Source organism: Sprattus sprattus (genome assembly GCF_963457725.1).
Source record: "Sprattus sprattus genome assembly, chromosome: 1".
Taxonomy (NCBI): domain Eukaryota; kingdom Metazoa; phylum Chordata; class Actinopteri; order Clupeiformes; family Clupeidae; genus Sprattus; species Sprattus sprattus.
In genome coordinates this window covers 66921064-66939696 of record NC_137920.1, presented here as the reverse complement: position 1 = coordinate 66939696, position 18633 = coordinate 66921064, and the positions used below count along the sequence as shown (strand labels likewise).

The window sequence follows — 18633 nt, the reverse complement described above, 5'->3', positions numbered from 1 at the left end:
GATACATAATAATGGCAACATAGGCCAGAAAGGCTTCATGTGATGATGGAAGCTGTAATGTTTGACACCCATGTAAAATTCCATGGACGGGGGAAATATGGAAGAGAAGTTGTTCTGTATTCTAAAGTTTTCTGATGGAAAGGTAGTACTGTTCATAATAATGTGCTGTAGATACCAATTGTATTGGTGTTACTAGTAAATAAAAGGTTAATTGACATATTCTGGTCTGTGAAGGGAATTCTACTAGATACTGTTATTTAAACAGGAAGCGGTGACCGCTCGTTCCAGGATCTTAAGTTGTCAAACTGCAGTACTGAAGCCAAAGGGACATGTTTGTCATTGCTTCAGCATATGAGCTTGGAATTTGTATTGCTGTGACCTTTGTCTGATCTCACCAATGAGGACAGAATTCATCTGTCATTCTTAGTTTAGTTTAGATAGAACAGGAAAGGACTCCTCTGTAAGGAACATAAGAAATCAGCATAACAGGAGTCTTTAGAGGACCTTCAAGACTAGAAGTACACCCACCTTGTCGCTTTTAAAATGCATAAAATCCACATATTGTTGTACTGGACGAAGCACAACACGTGTCCTATACAAGCTATGATTTATATGAAATATTAATAAAGCTTTGTGGTACTTAATTTGTAGAATTTGAGCCCCCGGGCATGAAGCCTCACTGATGACTTTACCGTAAATGTCTTATGCTTTTTTTTGTCAGTAGTGGGAAAATGTCAGTGTTATAGCGAGTGCTGTCTCACGGGAACTGCTCAGACCACAAGTGGTTTCGCTGTACTCCAACCGGTTCTCAGATCTTATTAGTCAGCCACACTCATTTGCATCAGTGCAACAGCAGTCTTATATTCACAAACCCAGGACAGGTTTTGACATTGTGAGATATTGAGGTTCAGGAGAATGCCCTGTCCGTCCTAAACCATTTTGACATTTCTACCTACATTACAGTGCCTCCAGTTAAAGGTGTGTGTGTGAGTGTTAGAGAGAGACATAGAGAGAGAGAGATAGGGTGTGTTCGCGTGTGTATGTGTTTCCATTTGTGTTTGTGTGTCTCCTATCTGACATGCATCTCTCCCCTCTGGGTGTGTGTTTTGTGGGCTCCAGGTCCAGGTGCTGCTGTACTACCTTCAGCATCCGCCAATCACCTTCACCGAGCTGAAGAGGAACACCCTCTACTTCTCCACTGACGTCTAAGAGCCCAGAGAGACAGAGACTCCTGCAGCAGGGGCCCCCTCCCTGCCTCCCAAACACCACAATGTCTTTTACTGCACGGGCCCAAACCAGGGGAGGCCCCACGCCACCATCAGCAGGAGGACACGAGCCCTCTGCGCTCGTCGCATCCATTCCATTTGGAACGTCCTTTGGATCGTCGTCGTCTTCTGTCCAGAGAGCACCCGTCAAACTGGGGAAGAACTGGAGTGGAGCTCCCGTCCAGACCGGTTCTCAGAATAACGTGACGCTTCTAGTCAATAGAACCCCCCATCGTGTGATTCCCCAGAAGGCCAGCGGTGAAATCAGGATCCAAACCGTCCCAACACTTGGCCTGAGAAAAACATCCGCCAAACACCCTTACACTCTTCACTTTGCCTGTTCCCCATCCACAATCCACGTACAGACCTTCCCCTCTCTTGAGTCGCTACTCTTTATGTGAGTGCTGGTACACGTCTACGTGTGTGTGTGTGTGTGTGTGTGTGTGTGTCTGCGTGTGTGTGTGCGTGTGTGTGTGCGCGTGTGTGAATGTGTGAGACATATGGGAAGCCATTCCTCTAAAGGGCTGTGGGTTCTCTACAGCCACCCACCTTTGGCCTGCTACAGAGGCTGACACCAGCTTGTGTGAGGTTAGTTCCCCAGGCCTCTCTCCTGCTGTGCCCTCTGTCCAGACGTCAGCTCCTGGATCCCAGAGCGGGCCTGTTTCTCCTTTCCTTCTCACCCTCTTATCTAGCAGAGGCATTCCAGTACAATACACAAATGGCATTTACATAGTTTATAAATATTTTTTGTTCAGTAGTTTAATCCGTTTGCTTTCATTCTCTTTTGCTTTGCGCATGTGATTTAGAGGGCAGGGAGTGTGGAAGTATGTATGTTTGTGTGTGTATGTGTGTATGATACACACACACTTGTACGTGTTGGGCTGTCCTTTTTGCTGAGTAGAAACTTGAGCTTCTTGAAGGCAGTGACAGTTTAAGGTCCCCATTCTCCTCCCATGCTGTGTTAGAGAGAGGTATGAGTCCAGTTTAAGGTCCCCATGCTCCTCCCATGCTGTGTTAGAGAGAGGTATGTGTCCAGGCCAGACTTGCTCTATTTATTATGAATATATTCTGTGTGCCTGTACAGTCCCGTACAACTAGAGAACTTCTCCATGATGTCCATTGTTTGACGTTTTTTGAAGTAGTGATGATTACTTTCTTTTTTTATTACATTTTGACAATTTATTGGTGAATTATTATTTTTTTAAAGTTCCAGGTATGCAATATTGTGAAAAGATGAAAGAATAAAAAAGTCATGGTAGATGTAAAAACATTTTTTTTTTCTCCATTGAAATGGTTGCAAGCCTGATCCAAGCATCCAGTGGGACTCCAGTGTAATCAGTGGGATGGTTTGTGTAATTGCCCTCATTGCATGTTCAGCTTGTCATGGGCAGGTGACATACTGGTAGTTTTCCACAGGCTGTTTTTTTCTCGACCTCTCATCAGAACGCAATTCAAAGCCAACCTTTCAGCTTCAAGCCTGTGACATATCTTACAATTAAGCACTGTTAGATGAGTATGATTTGATATTTTTAATATAAGATTAAAATAAATAAAAAAGCTGTTGTATTTTACTTCCATTGGGAAGGAATTGAGTATACTGTATTAACAATAATGGTAAGTGTTGATGTGAACTTTTTTTGTAAAACAAATAAAAGTCTAAGAAAAACTATCATTTCTGTGACTTATTTAGTATCTCTTTATCATCACAATTGTATTGTACATATGACCAAACTACAAACCACACACAACATTTACCTATATTGAGCCATTTTGAGGGAAGCGAGTTGGGATGGATTTGAAACTTTAAAGAGTAAAGAAAGCACCAGGGGGCGCTATTCTACACATCTGGGTAAGCTACTTCATTTATACTGTACACTTTTATTTTCACCTCCAGGGTCCAAAAGCTCCTGCTGTAACACATGCACTGGAGTCTGCACATTCCCTCTAATTTCTCACAATGCTGAAATATTCATCTTTTAAGCATAAATGTAAAACACTTTCACATCCAAAGCACCCACACTATGATATCAATTTGAGGTGCTTTTAGGTCTACCTGTGGCATGGACCAGGAAATGCTATTAATGTATTATATAACATTATTGTTATGAGGGTTTGGATTAGTCACTGCCCTGACCCACAATGCATCTTGTATTAAAGATTATATTCATAAGGGAGATTTTTAGGTCAATTTAAGCAACTGCATAAACATCTTTATTTACCCATTGATTTTCTATAAAACATGTGCAAGTGCTTAAGCTTGCGGCACAAGGTAGACGGGGCAGTCCACTCATTCAGTCCAAGAAAGTTACTCACAATGCAATGCCACATAACAGACACATACACCATTACCTACAAATATATAGCTGTCTACATGTTGTCTTAAAACAATAACAAAGTTACACCAATGTGCATGGAATGATGAGTTTGATGTAACTAGCAAGATTTAGATTGAAAGAATATAGAAGAAAGGATCCCAAGAGTTATTAGAGGATCTGATGATCCAAAGGATCAATAAGCTGCCTAGGTGACTTAAACAGACTGGTGAGAAAGTCCAATCTCTGGAGTAGATGAGACAACCAGCACAGATACAGTCTCCTCCAGCCAAGATGATCCAGCCCAGATGCAGTCTCCTCCAGCACAGATGCAGTCTCTTCCAGCACAGATGCAGTCTCCTCCAGTCCAAATGCAGTCTCCTCCAGCACAGATGCAGTCTCTTCCAGCACAGATGGAGTCTCCTCCAGCACAGATGCAGTCTCCTCCAGCACAGATGCAGTCTCCTCCAGCACAGATGATCCAGCACAGATGCAGTCTCCTCCAGCAGAGATGCAGTCTCCTCCATCACAGATGCAGTCTCTTCCAGCCCAGATGCAGTCTCATCCAGCCCAGATGCAGTCTCCTCCAGCAGAGATGCAGTCTCCTCCAGCAGAGATGATCCAGCACAGATGCAGCACAGATGCAGTCTCCTCCAGCCCAGATGCAGTCTCCTCCAGCAGAGATGCAGTCTCCTCCAGCAGAGATGCAGTCTCTTCCAGCCCAGATGCAGTCTCTTCCAGCCCAGATGCAGTCTCTTCCAGCCCAGATGCAGTCTCCTCCAGCACAGATGCAGTCTCCTCCAGCACAGATGCTCCAGCACAGATGCAGTCTCCTCCAGCACAGATGCAGTCTCCTCCAGCACAGATGCAGTCTCATCCAGCCCAGTTAGACTCTCAGAAGCCATCAGCTCTGCAGGGGCCTCACAGACCTGAATCTCACGAGAAGCTGGTGCACAGTCTGAAGGGGAAGGCAAAACCACTCCTTACCACTCTCTCAAAACTACTCATTACATTGTGTTACAATAAATAAATATGTCCTTATATGTGACCTGTGTCCAGACTTTGATCTGATTTTATTTGGTCTGTTAATTACCTGGGACATTGCTGTTGTCTTTGAAAGAATTCACTTTGTCAGAGTCCCCGATTTAAGCGCCTTTCATTATTTTCTGATAATGTAAGAGAGAGGTTTATTATTTCTCAATCCAATATTAATGAATAACTAACCATTTAAAATGCATACTTACAGATCAAGATGCACTAATTTGTCCTTCATTCACTAGCCTATGGGACCAGCATTAGTACACAAAATCTAATCTTACGATAAGATCTGTTACATGAATTGAACTCCTCCTTGAATGAGAACTTGAATTCAGGCCTCCTTGAATGAGAACTTGAATTCAGGCATCCTAAAGAAACAGCACCCTACGGTGTCTGCCTCCTCTGGGATCTCCAGTGAGCCAACAGATGCAGGAGCCTTGGTGACCTCAGCCAGAGTCTCACTGACCTCAGACCCAGTCTTTCTCAGCTCAGGCAAGGTCTCGTTTATCTGGACCTGAGAAGAACCTATGACAAACAGAGGGACTTTATTTTTGAACATACTCCTCATTCAAATTGGTTTAGCGACATCAGGTGTAAGCACAACAAAACATTTACATGTACTTGAAGTGTCAGATCAACGTGTACTTACTTGTGTTTGAATCGGGAGAGGGCTAGCGTTCACTCACAAAGAGACCATGATAACCTTTTCTTTGATTACTGAGGAACGTATAATTATTTAGTAACTAAAAGATACACCCCTACAACTGGCTACAGACAGTTAATGTATAGATAGGTATGGCTGTATGACAGTAGCTACAACAACATCCATGATACTCAACCTTTGACTTGAATGTTGGCAACTTCAGCCGAAATGAGAAAAAATTCTCTCTTTCTTTATTTTTTTCCCTGAAGTCCAACTCCACCTTGAATTGGAGGAAGTTTTGCAGAAGTTGGTATGCTGGTTTGGCTACAAGTCTTTGTTATGTCTTTTGTCAGTTTTTCTACCAGTGACACCTCCAAAGATAGATCTTGAGATTCAAGGGCAGAACGGGGCATATTTTCACACCCAAACTCTTGAATACGTTCACTGTGAACATTCCGGTAAATCTGGTGAAAATTCACATCCTGAGGAAAACTTTCACCACCTGTGATGCCAAAAGATGTATTAGATAGAATCTTCTGAATCAACTTTTTGAACATATCCAGCATATCATCTGGAAGTCCGTCCTGGTGTGTGCCAATGTCCTGGCGTAAACTATCCACTTTCTTCAATAGTCTAATGACCAGCATAGAGACCAAGGAGGCATAGTCATTCTTGTTGGATTATGACATCAAAGGGTAAAATGAAAAGCTGGCTCCTTCACACTGACTCTGAATCTGTGGTGAATCTTCATATGCATCAGAAATAAAAGGGAGTAGATGGTTGCCGATGGATGGTCTGGTTTTAATGTCCAGCACAAGATAGCAATACCTACTTTACAAGGACAAACTGATACAGTCACTTTGCATTATATGGTTAATTATATATTGCCTTGTAATGATCGGTCACAACATCAGATTTCAAATCTGGTTCTGCCTCTGGTGGGTACATGGTTTCTTACTTTACCAATAAGACAACACAGAATGAAAACACACTTTATAAGGCTTTTATTAAGTGGAAGATGCTAAAGTATGTATTACTCACGCCAACTCCATTTAGCGATTGTATACCTTCGAACAGCGCTCGGGCCTCACATGATCGTTTGCTTTCAACCTGGTTTAAATATTATCTTCTGTGCTTTCCCCGTTTTGGACATAAGATCTTTTTTACTCTCGAATACATTTTTTCTTTGTTTGGCCCTTGATATTTCCCTGTTCCCCTGGCTTGGATCTCCGAATAAACTGTCATCACCACTACATCCTTTGTGTCTCCTGAAGTCCATAACAGACACATTATTTAACATATGGGCCTAAAAAAACATACCTGAAATCAAGTTACATTCTTTCTGGGAATTTATTAATGTATGATATAGTGGTAAGGTCAGCGGTTAGTAGTGATGTGTAGCCTAATTTCCTTAAAGGTTTCAGTTTCTGTAGTAAGCAACTATAGAAAGTAATTTCTTCCATTTCAGTTTCTTTACAGTTATTGATGTAAACAGAGGTCTATCTGTAGGGATCCTTCCCATGTAGTTAGACACTTATTATTGCATTATGAGCCTGTCAGTGGTGTAAAAAGCGGTTCATTATGGTTTATTTCATGTTTCATGGGATAACATTGTACAGCCATTTTGTAGTTACAGGTTATAGCTTTCTAACTTAATACTGGAACGATTGCAATTCTTAATTGTCCTTTGTAAAACTTTGGAGCCAAAAAGATCTAAAAATCAGGCCATGTTGAAAAAGTTTCCCTTTAAGTATAACAATTGTAAATGGTTGTTATATTCACGAGAGTTCTAATATTTATGTTATTACTGGAAAAATAAGGTCTTGCCCACATAAAACAATGTTTAGGTCAGTCACAAAAAACACCAATACATTTTGTCGTTTAGCCTTCGAACATGACCTTTCTGTGTCTTTCACCATTCTCTCACTAGAGTTTACGAGTAACTTCTGGTCCACTCCTACCTATTGATGGATTTGCCCAGGACCACTTAGTTAGTTTTTTCAAAAGGTTGAATCAGTTTTCGTCAATCTCACGCCAATAAGCCTTGGAAGTTTGCAATCAGCTTTTCAGCTAAATTAAAATTTGTCATTCATTTTTTTGTCATTCTTTGGTTATGTTAGAGTAAATCTCCAATGTCACACTAAATAAAACTAAGCAGAGTCATTTGTGTAAAATGCACACAATGGCAAAGAATAACCCTTTAGAGGCCACTTTGAATTGTGAAGAGCAGGCCAGGCCTGTTATGCCATGTTGCTCTGTCAGGATTTTAAACAATAGATGCAAATTTTCTTTGGCAACGAGGTCAAGAATAAAAGCACTAGAAAGTCAGTGTGGAAGCTGTGCAATCCTGAGACAGACACACCACAACCGCAATCATGATGGGCAAGGTAAGTCCAGCTCTGGAAAATGATCTCAGTAAAAAACTGAAATATAGAGATATTGTTACAGAAAATTTGTATTATTGAACATTAGATTTACACGTGACACACTTTCAGGGAATTAATATGTGGCTCATACATCGTCGTTGAGTCATTACAATTCAACCAACTCAATTATATACTTTTACCTCCAACATGTATTAGTGCAACAAACAAACATCTAAATGTAGAGAAATTAATGTTATTTCAGATGATCTTCTACGAGGACAAGAACTTCCAGGGTCGCTCCTTTGAGTGCAGGAACGACTGTGCCGACATGTCCTCCCACTTCAACCGCTGCCAATCCTGCAAGGTGGAGAGCGGCTGCTTCATGGTCTACGACCGTCCCAACTTCATGGGTAACCAGTACTTCATGAGGAGGGGCGAGTATTCCGACTACATGCGCATGATGAACATGAGCGACTGCATCAGATCCTGCCGCATGATCCCAATGGTAATTTTTTTTATCAATATTTTGTCTATTCTGTCCACATGATAATATTTGTAGTACCTACTACAATCAGCTAAGTTTGGCCCTATCTCCAAAACAGCAAAGAGGACAGTACAGAATGAAGATCTACGAGAAGGAGAACTTCGGTGGTCAGAGTATGGAGCTGATGGATGACTGTGACAACATCATGGATCGCTACCGTATGTCTGACTGCCAGTCCTGCAATGTGATGGATGGCCACTGGCTCATGTATGAGCAGCCCAACTTCAGAGGCAGAATGATGTACATGAGGCCTGGAGAGCACAGAAGCTTCAGGGACATGGGATTCAGCAACTCCAGATTCATGAGCATGAGGCGCATCATGGAGTCCTCTAACTAGGCCCAGCATGTTTGCTAACCCTTTAGAAACAGTTGATCGTCAATAAAATCTTTAATCTCTTGGAAAAGCAGTATTAGTTTTAATTATTCATTTTTATACAGGAATGGTATTCTTGCAGAAAGGACACAGTAAGTTATCATACCTGATGCATACATACCTTCTATGGAGATACTGACATTTCAAAATGTAGAAGTCTAAAACCACTGTTTAGAGGGCAACTGAAGAAAATGTAAAGACCAAACAACACCAAACATAGGAAATAGCTTCACAGAAGCAAAGCTCACACCTCAGACAAATATATATCCATCATTCCAAATACTCCCAACAGTATCGAAACTAAACCAACACCAAATACATAGTCATGCCATCACTGCGGTGATAAGGCAATAGGCTAGTCTTTTTTTCTCATTGTAACCGTTCTTCCCTTTGTTTATAAACATGAATATGTCGGCATTAGTCATAGCAGACCTGTTCATCTAAGAGTTTCTGATCCTTTTTCAAGTCATCAGTGCAGATGCAGCATTTGCCTCTACCTCTGTGAAGAGCGTCACCATGACTTCTTTGGTCACCACTTCACTGTACCTCCAAACACCTCAGCCGGTGACTTTGAGATATGCTGTGTTCTGCTGTGAAAGTTCCTGGTTTCAGAGGCTGCTGAGGGGAACAAACATGACAGAACAAGTCGCTTCACAGCCTCCTCTACCTAAGAGTCTGACATCTTCCCACCTGGCACAGAAATGGTCTGGAGGCCATGATAACTTTTCAGGATCATCTGTACTTGATCTGCAATATCCCAGAAGTATTCCTAATTTTTGTTTCAGAGATTCATTTCTCAGGTCTTCTACTGACAGGAAAATGTTTTCCCCATTCTAAGACTGTGTCTAACACATTGGTGATGGTGTCAGTTGCACATCCAAGAGAAAGTGAAGTGTCATCCATGTTAACAAATGTATGTGTCAGAAGAGGGGAAATCTTCTCAATAAGCACTTCAGGGGGAGCAGCAGTCCCAGGGAGTTTGGTTTGGTTGTCATCTTCTGAGTCAGATGATTTTAAGGAGAGTGACCATGGCATTTGAGGGCTTTTAGACCTCTCTGCCTCTGTTCCAATGACAGTCAATTGGACTGTATCTAAAATAGCACCAAGGATCTTAGGATCAGCTCTAATTTTCCGCAGTCTTGGGATCTGAAAGTGCACTCTGCATGGACAAAATGACTTGGATGATGACATTCCTGGCTGAGGCCCCATCATATTATTTTTGCCCTCAGAGAAAACAGATTTGGAAAACAATTTCCCTACCATGTTCTGAATGTCACTGAACATTCTTTGAGCTGTCATGTAGATCCTTTCTGTAGAGGCAACAGTGTCCGTGGCTCGTATTTTTTCCGTAAGATCTTTTACCAACTCCCTAACAAATTCAACAACATCATATGCTGTTGACTGAACCTCATGGCCTGAGACTTTCTCTTTAATGGCTTCAGTTGCATCGCCTACAAGGTCACCAGCAACATCCTGTACCAGAGGGCCAGATGGACAGAAGGCATAAAACTGACAGAGGTCTGTTTATCTTACTGCTTTGGTGTTTCACTCATCATCGCCCATGTCCTCAGAAAATAGCCCACCTGGGGATTCAGGGGAGGAATCATTTTGAAGAGTTTGGAGCAACACCTACCTCACTTCCCTTGTTGTTCTCTCTTGAAATCCAGCACTGGAAAGCTGGCTGAGCACTGGGCTGGAATGTGATAGTCCTGAGGCTTTAGCATGCTCTGCTATCATGACTGTCGACGTAGGACCAGATTCCTTTATGAGCTCAGCTTGATGTGTCAAATTCACATCTTTAGTGGAGATGGAGTAATATCCATGTGGTACGGCAGGCACACCTGGCTCCAAACCACTGACTACTCTTACAGACGGTCGCAGAATCTAATTCACTTTTTTATGTGCTGCAGACAGGAGCATTTCATTTGTAATCCTCTGTTTCATTGGCACAGGTGTGATTCTTCAGCTTTCTTACCCTCTGAGGTGGTTACCCTCAGGGGCAGAGATCCCATTTATTTGTAAGGGGGGGGGGGACAATACATGGTAACATTTGAGAGAGTAAATTGCTGTATGGCCCGATCGCCCTCTCTCTCTCAGTGCTGTCTTCGTACTGCGTTTGCCACCTTGCAGGACTAGACAGCTAGCTAACACTTGTCTTTGCGGAATAAAGATGATGAATTTCAAGTGAATTGTTTTTCTTGAATGTAAGTTGGCAGCATGCAATTCTTCATACAGGATATTTGATTTTGTAAAACTGTCTGGAACAGACAAAAATAAAGAGATATATACATTTCCAGTCAAATATTGTGGCATAAAGGTACCACGATACCACAAGAGCTATCATAACTTGGCTGCTAAATACCAAATTCTGTAAATATCTACTCGCCGACAAATAATGTCCAAAGTTCACACGGTCAGCGTAGGTTTTGCTCGAACTTTACTGGAGCAACTTTCAACATGTATCCTGACTTCACCGGTTCAGAGGTGGAAGTACTGTTGCAGAATGTAGATGTGTCCATTCTATTCCACCATGGCTATATCCAAGCGATTGAGTTTAGTGCTTATTTACTCAATGCCATTTGCAGTGTTCATGTAGTGCTTTTATTTTTGTTAGGACATCACGATGCCTCGTAGATGGCCTCTGATTCCCTTGTATGAATCCATCTGCTTACTCCTGAGTATCTCTTCTCCTTCTCTCCCCCCTTGCCTTCTGTTGATAATTTGAATATGATACGAATATTCTTTTATTTATTATCATTATGATTATTTAAATCTGAGGATGTCTGTAGAATTGATGTGAACGCAATCACCAATGATTTCTCACAAATTCAGCCCTTAAGAACATGGGCACACTCCAATATGGCCTATTTACGACTCTTAAATTACGCTCTTAAATTCTGTTCAAAGTTAAGAACAAATCCCAACTGAGGACATTTCTTCTTGACATGTTCTTAACTACGTTGAGAATGAGGTCCGCTGTCTGTCAACCTCTTTACTTATCGTGTAGCATAGCGGCAGTGACAGGGGAGAGAGGAGGAAAAAGTTGAGTGTGTTTGTGTGCTTGTGGTTGTCATATGTAGTCTCTATTCTGACTTGTGAGGTTGATGGCGGGAAACAAACATATTGTAATAGGATTATATTACCGGAGAAGTGTTAAACATACACAATCACAGAATACACGTTTACTGTTTATTATACTTAGTCAATACATAGGGCGACTACCTGTATTTACACTACCCCAAACACAACTGAGCCTCTCTATGGGACTGGCCATTAACCCCGGTCGGGTTGAATTTTTTGAAGGCTACATTTCGAATTCAACTACATAATTATAATTAAATTAATAAAATACCAGTAAATCCATCGGTAAGATGGTATGGTTGCGATGAATGTAACGTGTTTGTAATGGATTTGTGATTTTCCCCTTTTGCCTAAATTGGGTGTAGGCCTAAAAGGGATATTTTATACGGACATGATAAATAGGGTCACATGGGCAATTCCTTAAGCGTAAGCGCCACAGGACCGGAATTGTCGAAATTCGGAGAAAATAATTAATTTTTGTTTTGTTCGTTTGGTTGTTTCATAGTTTGTTTTCTTCCCTCTTAAAAGCAATGCGAATTTAGTTTGTAAGACGACCTGCCCTCAAAACACAAACCTACTGGACTACAAAAACCACAAGTCACCGCGTTCACTGCACCAAGCACGCGTGCTCCACCTGGTGGACAACAAAAAAATCCCCGCGCTTTTGCCAACATCATACTTGCGCATCAACGACTGAACAGGTGAGGACTGTTTTCCTAATTTAACAACGTTTTTCATTTGAAACATGTTATTTACCTTTTACAGTTTAGCCTCCATTTTGTGTATGGTATTTTGTCACAGAGGCATGGCTATTTCATCACAGAACAACGACAAGCAATTTACAGTAACGTTAGTTCAAAGCACTTTTGTTAACGGACGTTTTACCAAGCTAACGTTAATGTTAACCTGTACTGTCACGCCAGCTTGATGGCGCCAATATTACAGATGTCGACTACAAAATGTGGTGTTAGAAAAATATAGTAAAGAGACCATTACAGAAAAAGGGAGCATGCTGCAGCAAAAGGATGAGCGCTAGAAAGCCGGCGGAGCCAAATGGGGACATCTGTCGTTCAATGTAAATACCATGTTGGAGTTGTGGGTAGATGCGTCGTAAAAGATCCTCCCAAGAGCTGAATTCGAAGACCCGCAACATACATCGCCACTTAAAATGTTCTAATGTGCTAATGCACTCATTAGCACATTAGCAGAGGAGAAACAGCTTAATGAACTTGAAGACACTGTGAATACGTTCTTGGGGTTGGGTTTAATGTACATAATCAACGATACTAAACTTTGTGACACAAGCTTTTTATGTAACATTTAAGTTCTCGAGCAAAGTATGACGTTATATCCTCAGATGGCCTATTTATATGTCTTATTTGTCCTACTTATACAGACGAATTATACAATTTGATATCGGACACTGAACTACTGGGCAAATGAAACAGTAACATGAAAATACTCATATTGAAAAATAAATATCTAGAAATGATCCGGTACATTACAATCTGTTAGCATCGTTTACATGATATCGTTTTTGAGTAATCGGACTGAATGTATGTGTTCTTATAAATCGTAATTGTTTGTTTGTGCTGTTCTCGGTCAGGCTGGACTGGGACAACAAATCTGCCCTGGCATTTTAGCTCAGACACGCCCACCACAGTTGATTACACCACGCACCTTTGTGCTTCCCTTAAATTATATTGCAATACAGGCTACCCAGTGTACCATACCATACCCAAACCATAAAGCTTTGCGGTGATTAATAAAAGTATAAGATCTAAGGTTTTTAAATAGTCTCATCAGTAAGTTTTATGGAGCCATTAGGTGAGAGATAACTGAGTATTAACATCAGCTGCATAATTATTGGATTCCCTGTTAAAGATGTGCAAAAAGCATCTTCTTCAAAAAGGTGGGGTGCTGTTTTTACCTCATGGGCAAGTCAAGAAATAATTGAATACAAAATTAAATTAAAGTCGGATTCAAATGACGGCCCAAATGACGCAATGGCCAGCCAAGAAAGTGCCCAGTATGCCAGATGGCCAGTCCATCCCTGTTCTCAGTCAAATGTCTGTTCAACCCTGTCATATTAAAGAAGCAGTAAGACGTTTTGGTCTGAAACTAGCAAGGTAACTACCTAAAAGGCACGCAGAACCCTTGTCAATACCAGCAACAGCCCATTTGGCAATGATAGAAGCTTGCTAACAAACTGGTGTCTTTTGGCAATACAGTTGGCAGTACTGTGCTGTGAAAGTTTTTCTTACATTTTCACAGGGTGTTCCTACCCTTAAGAAGAAAATAGCTTAATGACAGGTGCCTCATAAAGAGTTGGTGTTTGGCTGCCTACTTCTGAATTTGCACAGTGATGAAGGAAAATACTAGCAAACTAACAAAAAACCCAACATGGAGGGTGATGAAAGCTCAGATTGTTTTTCTTTTGTTTTTACTTCATACTGTACTTATAAGGCAGAATAAAAGAAAATATATCCCCTCCTTCCTTGGTTATGTGGAAGCTATTTGTAGGTAATTACACCCTTGCCTTTCTCATGACAGACTGTCCAAGAAATGGAAATAGCAAGAAAGTCTTTGGCACTCAAGTCTTCGTTTTTTGTACAGAACACACTGTCCCAGATTGAGCTCAGAGACCCAGCATGCTAGGCCGTGTGTCAACACATCCACCAGACTGAATACGGAAAGCGTTTAGAGGAAACTAGACTGAGATCTACTGGAGGACGTTATGACTTATCCATATAATTTCCTGTCGCTTCAATTAATACGTAGGCTAAAACACCAGACCACCACACAACTATACAGATATATTTACATTTAAAAGACTATGGTTGTGGTTTATGTTTGTGAGGGTATTTCTAATTTTGCTTAAAAATGCTGTAAGTGATGTCAACCGTTCTTAGTAACCTCAGCTTGGCTCAGCCATTGTAGGTAGCCACTTGCTCCCTTCAATGTGTGGTGTATTCTCAAAATAAGGGGTTGGCAGGGATGTCTGTCTTTTTGGAAGTTTCTTGATTGGATTGAGTTAAAAGTTTTAGTGGTTTTCACAGAGCCCAGCAGCGTGGCTTGTCCAATAATTTTAGAGTTAAGATATAACTGTCCGACTGTAAAACTAGCTAGTGTTCCAGAAGTGTCGCTCACAACCTCTTTTAGGTTAGCTTGTAGACTATCAGGTTCGTTTATAGACTATTGTTAGACTACAGAATGGATATGCCTCTAACAAAATGGTTCTGATGCCACACTGCTCTTATTTTGGAAGTTGTGTTGGGTAAGGTAGTAAGAAATGTGAGAGATTCCATAGGAATGGCATGCTTTGCCTTAGATTGAGTGTTTTCAAACATGTTTTATAGGTATAACACATACCGGCAGGTGCTTTTTTGTATGGTGAATACAGACAACCACACTCATCCTGGTAGCCTCCCCTAATTGAGTTCATGTAGGGGAAAAAATGAAATCAGTGTCCTAGTCACATTGTGCTCTCTCCTCTGCTGTACTCATTACAGCAACTGGACGTGTGTACACACACACACACACACACACACATACAGATGACGGGGAATGGAGTGCCTATAAATAGCGTGCACGCTGGTAAGGAGGAGGGGCAGGTCCATCTGTGTGAGGGGAGGATGAGGAGGCTTCTTATTGGCCAAGTGGGGTTGTGTGTGTGTGTGTGAATCTGTGTGGGAGGAGAGAGGGGACGCTTCTTAGAGGACAGAGGGGTCCACCTGCCTCATACGTCCTCAGCAGCACGTGAAGGGAAGTCTCTGTTGATGCAACAAAGGGAAGCACGTGGGTTTTGTTGTTGTGCTATTTTTTGGGGAGATCTTGCCTCATAAAATATTTCCCAGGCATATCAATAACTCCCCAGGACTCTGGCTCTCTGTCACGGACTAATGGGATAGCATCGGTATGTAGTGCTCATTTGTCCTCTTTGGCTGTCTGGTTTCAGCTGATTTTGTGGACCAAGTATTTATTTGTGATTGACTGATATATGACTTTATATGATTTAAGGAACAGTATTTACGTCGAGATTACGTATTCATTTTTGCGTAATATCTGACTTTTTGGAGATTTGATGATTATGTTCTTACTAGGTATCACCAGTTTCATGTTCTGTCATCCGTACATCAATGTCATTAAGGCCTTGTTACACTGTTTACATTGTTTATGTATCTTGGCTTGTATATGTGATGGGTGAGGGAGGGAAGCCAGTGTATGTGTGCTTGTTTGTGTGATGGGTGAGGAAGGGGAGCCAGTGGAGTCACCTTCATCTGCGGCTGCAGGGTCACATCTATTAGCTTAGTGCTGCAGTGATCTCTAGTTCTCTCCATACGACCAACAGCACTGCAGCCTTATACATAGTAACCCCATTGCAGGGTATTTACCAAAGCATGATTACTACAAAAAACCACAGCATAGTAATGTATTTCACATAGCAATGATAATTAACATAGGCAATGTGTGTGTTGTAACAGAGGTCAACTCTGCACTCTGCTACACTGCATTTTCTTTTTTGAAAACAGACCCAGTGCAGTGTATGAGTACAGTGACGCACTGTAGAGTCAGTCATTCTGGTCAGCTGGTGTGTCAGCCTAGCCCACAGCACAACACATGTTCAACATGGAGATACATCAGAAAGGGTTATTCAGGGATCAGTCAAAAATAGACCTGGAAAAGAAAGAGAAGACGTTTTAAATGCTCTCAAGCCGCACTTGTGTCTACAAGTGTGTAACCATCTCATGGCTTTTCATACCTTGTTATTGCTGAAGTTGTGCCCACGGTTTGAATAAAGACCACGGTTAGTTTCACACCAGTGCTCCATTACGGTTTGGACACACGGACCAGTCAGAAGGACAGAGAGCCCGTGTGAAAGGTCATAAACACACAGGGTATTATGAAGGCACTATAACGATGGTCTGTGGTATGCTTTAATGTAACTGTCGATATGGCTGACAAAACAAAAGAGATGAAAGGTTCAGCAAATGTTTACCTTAGGAAGGCATCTGTTAGACTGGAGAGTGAAACTAAGGTGTGGTCCCACAGTAAAGAGGAGAAACCTGCCTGCTGCTGAAGGTTTCTCATTAGATGGCGGAGTCTGCATCACAAAGGCTCTCTGGTTCTCAGCCCATCAGGTGCAGTAAGCTGTGAGAGGAAATGAGCATTGTGTTTGTCATTTTCCTGAAAAGAACAGACTTTTTCCACCACTGATGTAAGCAAATTGCCACTGGATTTTGTAAGGTCCTCTATCAACAATGTATACCAGTCTTGTGCTAATGCCTCTGCAGACTTGCAGACAAAATATGAAAATATTCGGCACATCCCCTGCCTACTCACTCCTCATGCCCTCCTTCTCTGTTAAAGGAGGAGCGAGGTCTTGGCTTGGTTAACTGTGAGTGGCACGTCCTTTCTCAGGCAGAGGCACTAATTGCAGAGATAAGGGCCATCTGGGAAAGAGGTGTGCGCCAGTTTTGCTCTGTCTCTCGAGTTCATAGGGGCACAGGCACTTTAAATGTCTCTCTATTAGCTATACATATGCCATGTCTCTTCCTCACTTTATGGGCTTTGGAATTAACCTACATTTTTACTGAACACTGCAAGCTGCTGTTTTTGAGGCTGAGACAGAAACAAAGGTATTTACAGTACTTTAAGTTGTCCTCTATTTTTCGGTGTCTTTGTGACTGTAACACTTTGTGACATTGGAAATACTACAGGAGGGATGAACTGTGTATTTTGTATGTGTGTGCTTTATCTGATAGTATTTAATCTTGTATTCGAAAACTATTTCCCCCCATGAGTTGATGGATAATATATCTCTTTGAACTTGCATCTGCTATGTGTTCTGAGATTTGCCTCTTGTTCCATAAGATCTTTTTCTCACTTTTTTGACTGATGCACAGCCTAGTTGTGTCTGGGCTGACTCCATCGATTTGTCCTGTGAAGCTGAAAAGTGAAGTATGCTTCAGTGTTTTCTGATAGTTTGGATACTCTGAGCTCCTGGGCAGTAGCGTTGCGTTTTTGGCGGGTCTGGTTTATGCCACTGGAATGTGCAGAGGAAATGGACTGCATACTCGCCATGCAAATCACACTCAGCCTCAGTGGCTGTTTGGAATGCTGCCGTTACAGATGCCTTTCAAGATCAGTCCATGAGAATCTCATCGTCACACATTGGAATATAGCCTAGAATGGCTTTTATATGAGGTGGTCTGATATTCCTCTGATGTTCTGAGCTTGAGTCAGTGGTGTCTGTCCTGACCTGATCAGTGTCAGTGGTGTCTGTCCTGACCTGATCAGTGTCAGTCGTGTCTGTCCTGACCTGATCAGTGTCTGTCCTGACCTGATCAGTGTCAGTAGTGTCTGTCCTGACCTGATCAGTGTCAGTAGTGTCTGTCCTGACCTGATCAGTGTCAGTAGTGTCTGTCCTGACCTGGTCAGTGTCAGTAGTGTCTGTCCTGACCTGATCAGTGTCAGTAGTGTCTGTCCTGACCTGGTCAGTGTCAGTAGTGTCTGTCCTGACCTGATCAGTGTCAGTAGTGTCTGTCCTGACCTGATTAGTGTCAGTAGTGTCTGTCCTGACCTGGTCAGTGTCAGTAGTGTCTGTCCTGACCTGGTCAGTGTCAGTAGTGTCTGTCCTGACCTGGTCAGTGTCAGTAGTGTCTGTCCTGACCTGGTCAGTGTCAGTAGTGTCTGTCCTGACCTGGTCAGTGTCAGTAGTGTCTGTCCTGACCTGATCAGTGTCAGTCGTGACTTGTGTCTGTCCTGACCTGATTAGTGTCAGTAGTGTCTGTCCTGACCTTATTAGTGTCAGTGGTGTCTGTGCTGACCTGATTCCAAGGGGCCAGAGGTAAGGAGCAGGGATGCTCCAATAGGGCTATGAGAGCAGCGAACCATTTAGTCTAAAGTGCCCAAAGTCATGTGCTGTAGGTTGTTTTGCTTTGTATTGTTGTCTGATATTTATTCAGAGCCTGACAAGTCTTTTAATCTGAACTAGTCTAAATGCGCTGC

The 18633-nt window shown here is 42.0% G+C and overlaps 3 protein-coding genes across 5 annotated transcripts in view; all 3 read left to right on the top strand.

Annotated features, from left to right (window-relative positions):
• abr (ABR activator of RhoGEF and GTPase) overlaps positions 1-2873 on the top strand; it is a gene marked incomplete at its 5' end in the record, with an annotated part of 125444 nt that extends 122571 nt beyond the window's left edge. For all 3 annotated transcript variants that reach the window (XM_080839151.1, XM_080839152.1, XM_080839153.1), the window contains one exon: positions 1120-2873. In XM_080839151.1, coding sequence (XP_080695277.1) covers positions 1120-1209 — 90 coding nt within the window. In that variant the 3' untranslated portion in view covers positions 1210-2873. The remainder of the gene's footprint in view (positions 1-1119) is intronic.
• Positions 2874-7874: 5001 nt separating this feature from the next.
• Positions 7875-8505, top strand: LOC308372558 (gamma-crystallin M3-like; the record flags this gene model as incomplete). The annotated part of the gene is made up of 2 exons (XM_080847749.1): positions 7875-8129; positions 8227-8505. The coding sequence occupies 2 exons, from the start codon at positions 7875-7877 to the stop codon at positions 8503-8505; spliced, it is 534 nt and encodes a 177-aa protein (XP_080703875.1).
• Positions 8506-15410: 6905 nt separating this feature from the next.
• The window catches only part of specc1 (sperm antigen with calponin homology and coiled-coil domains 1), a gene marked incomplete at its 3' end in the record, with an annotated part of 66043 nt that continues 62820 nt past the window's right edge, over positions 15411-18633 (top strand). The window contains exon 1 of the mRNA XM_080832564.1: positions 15411-15538. The remainder of the gene's footprint in view (positions 15539-18633) is intronic.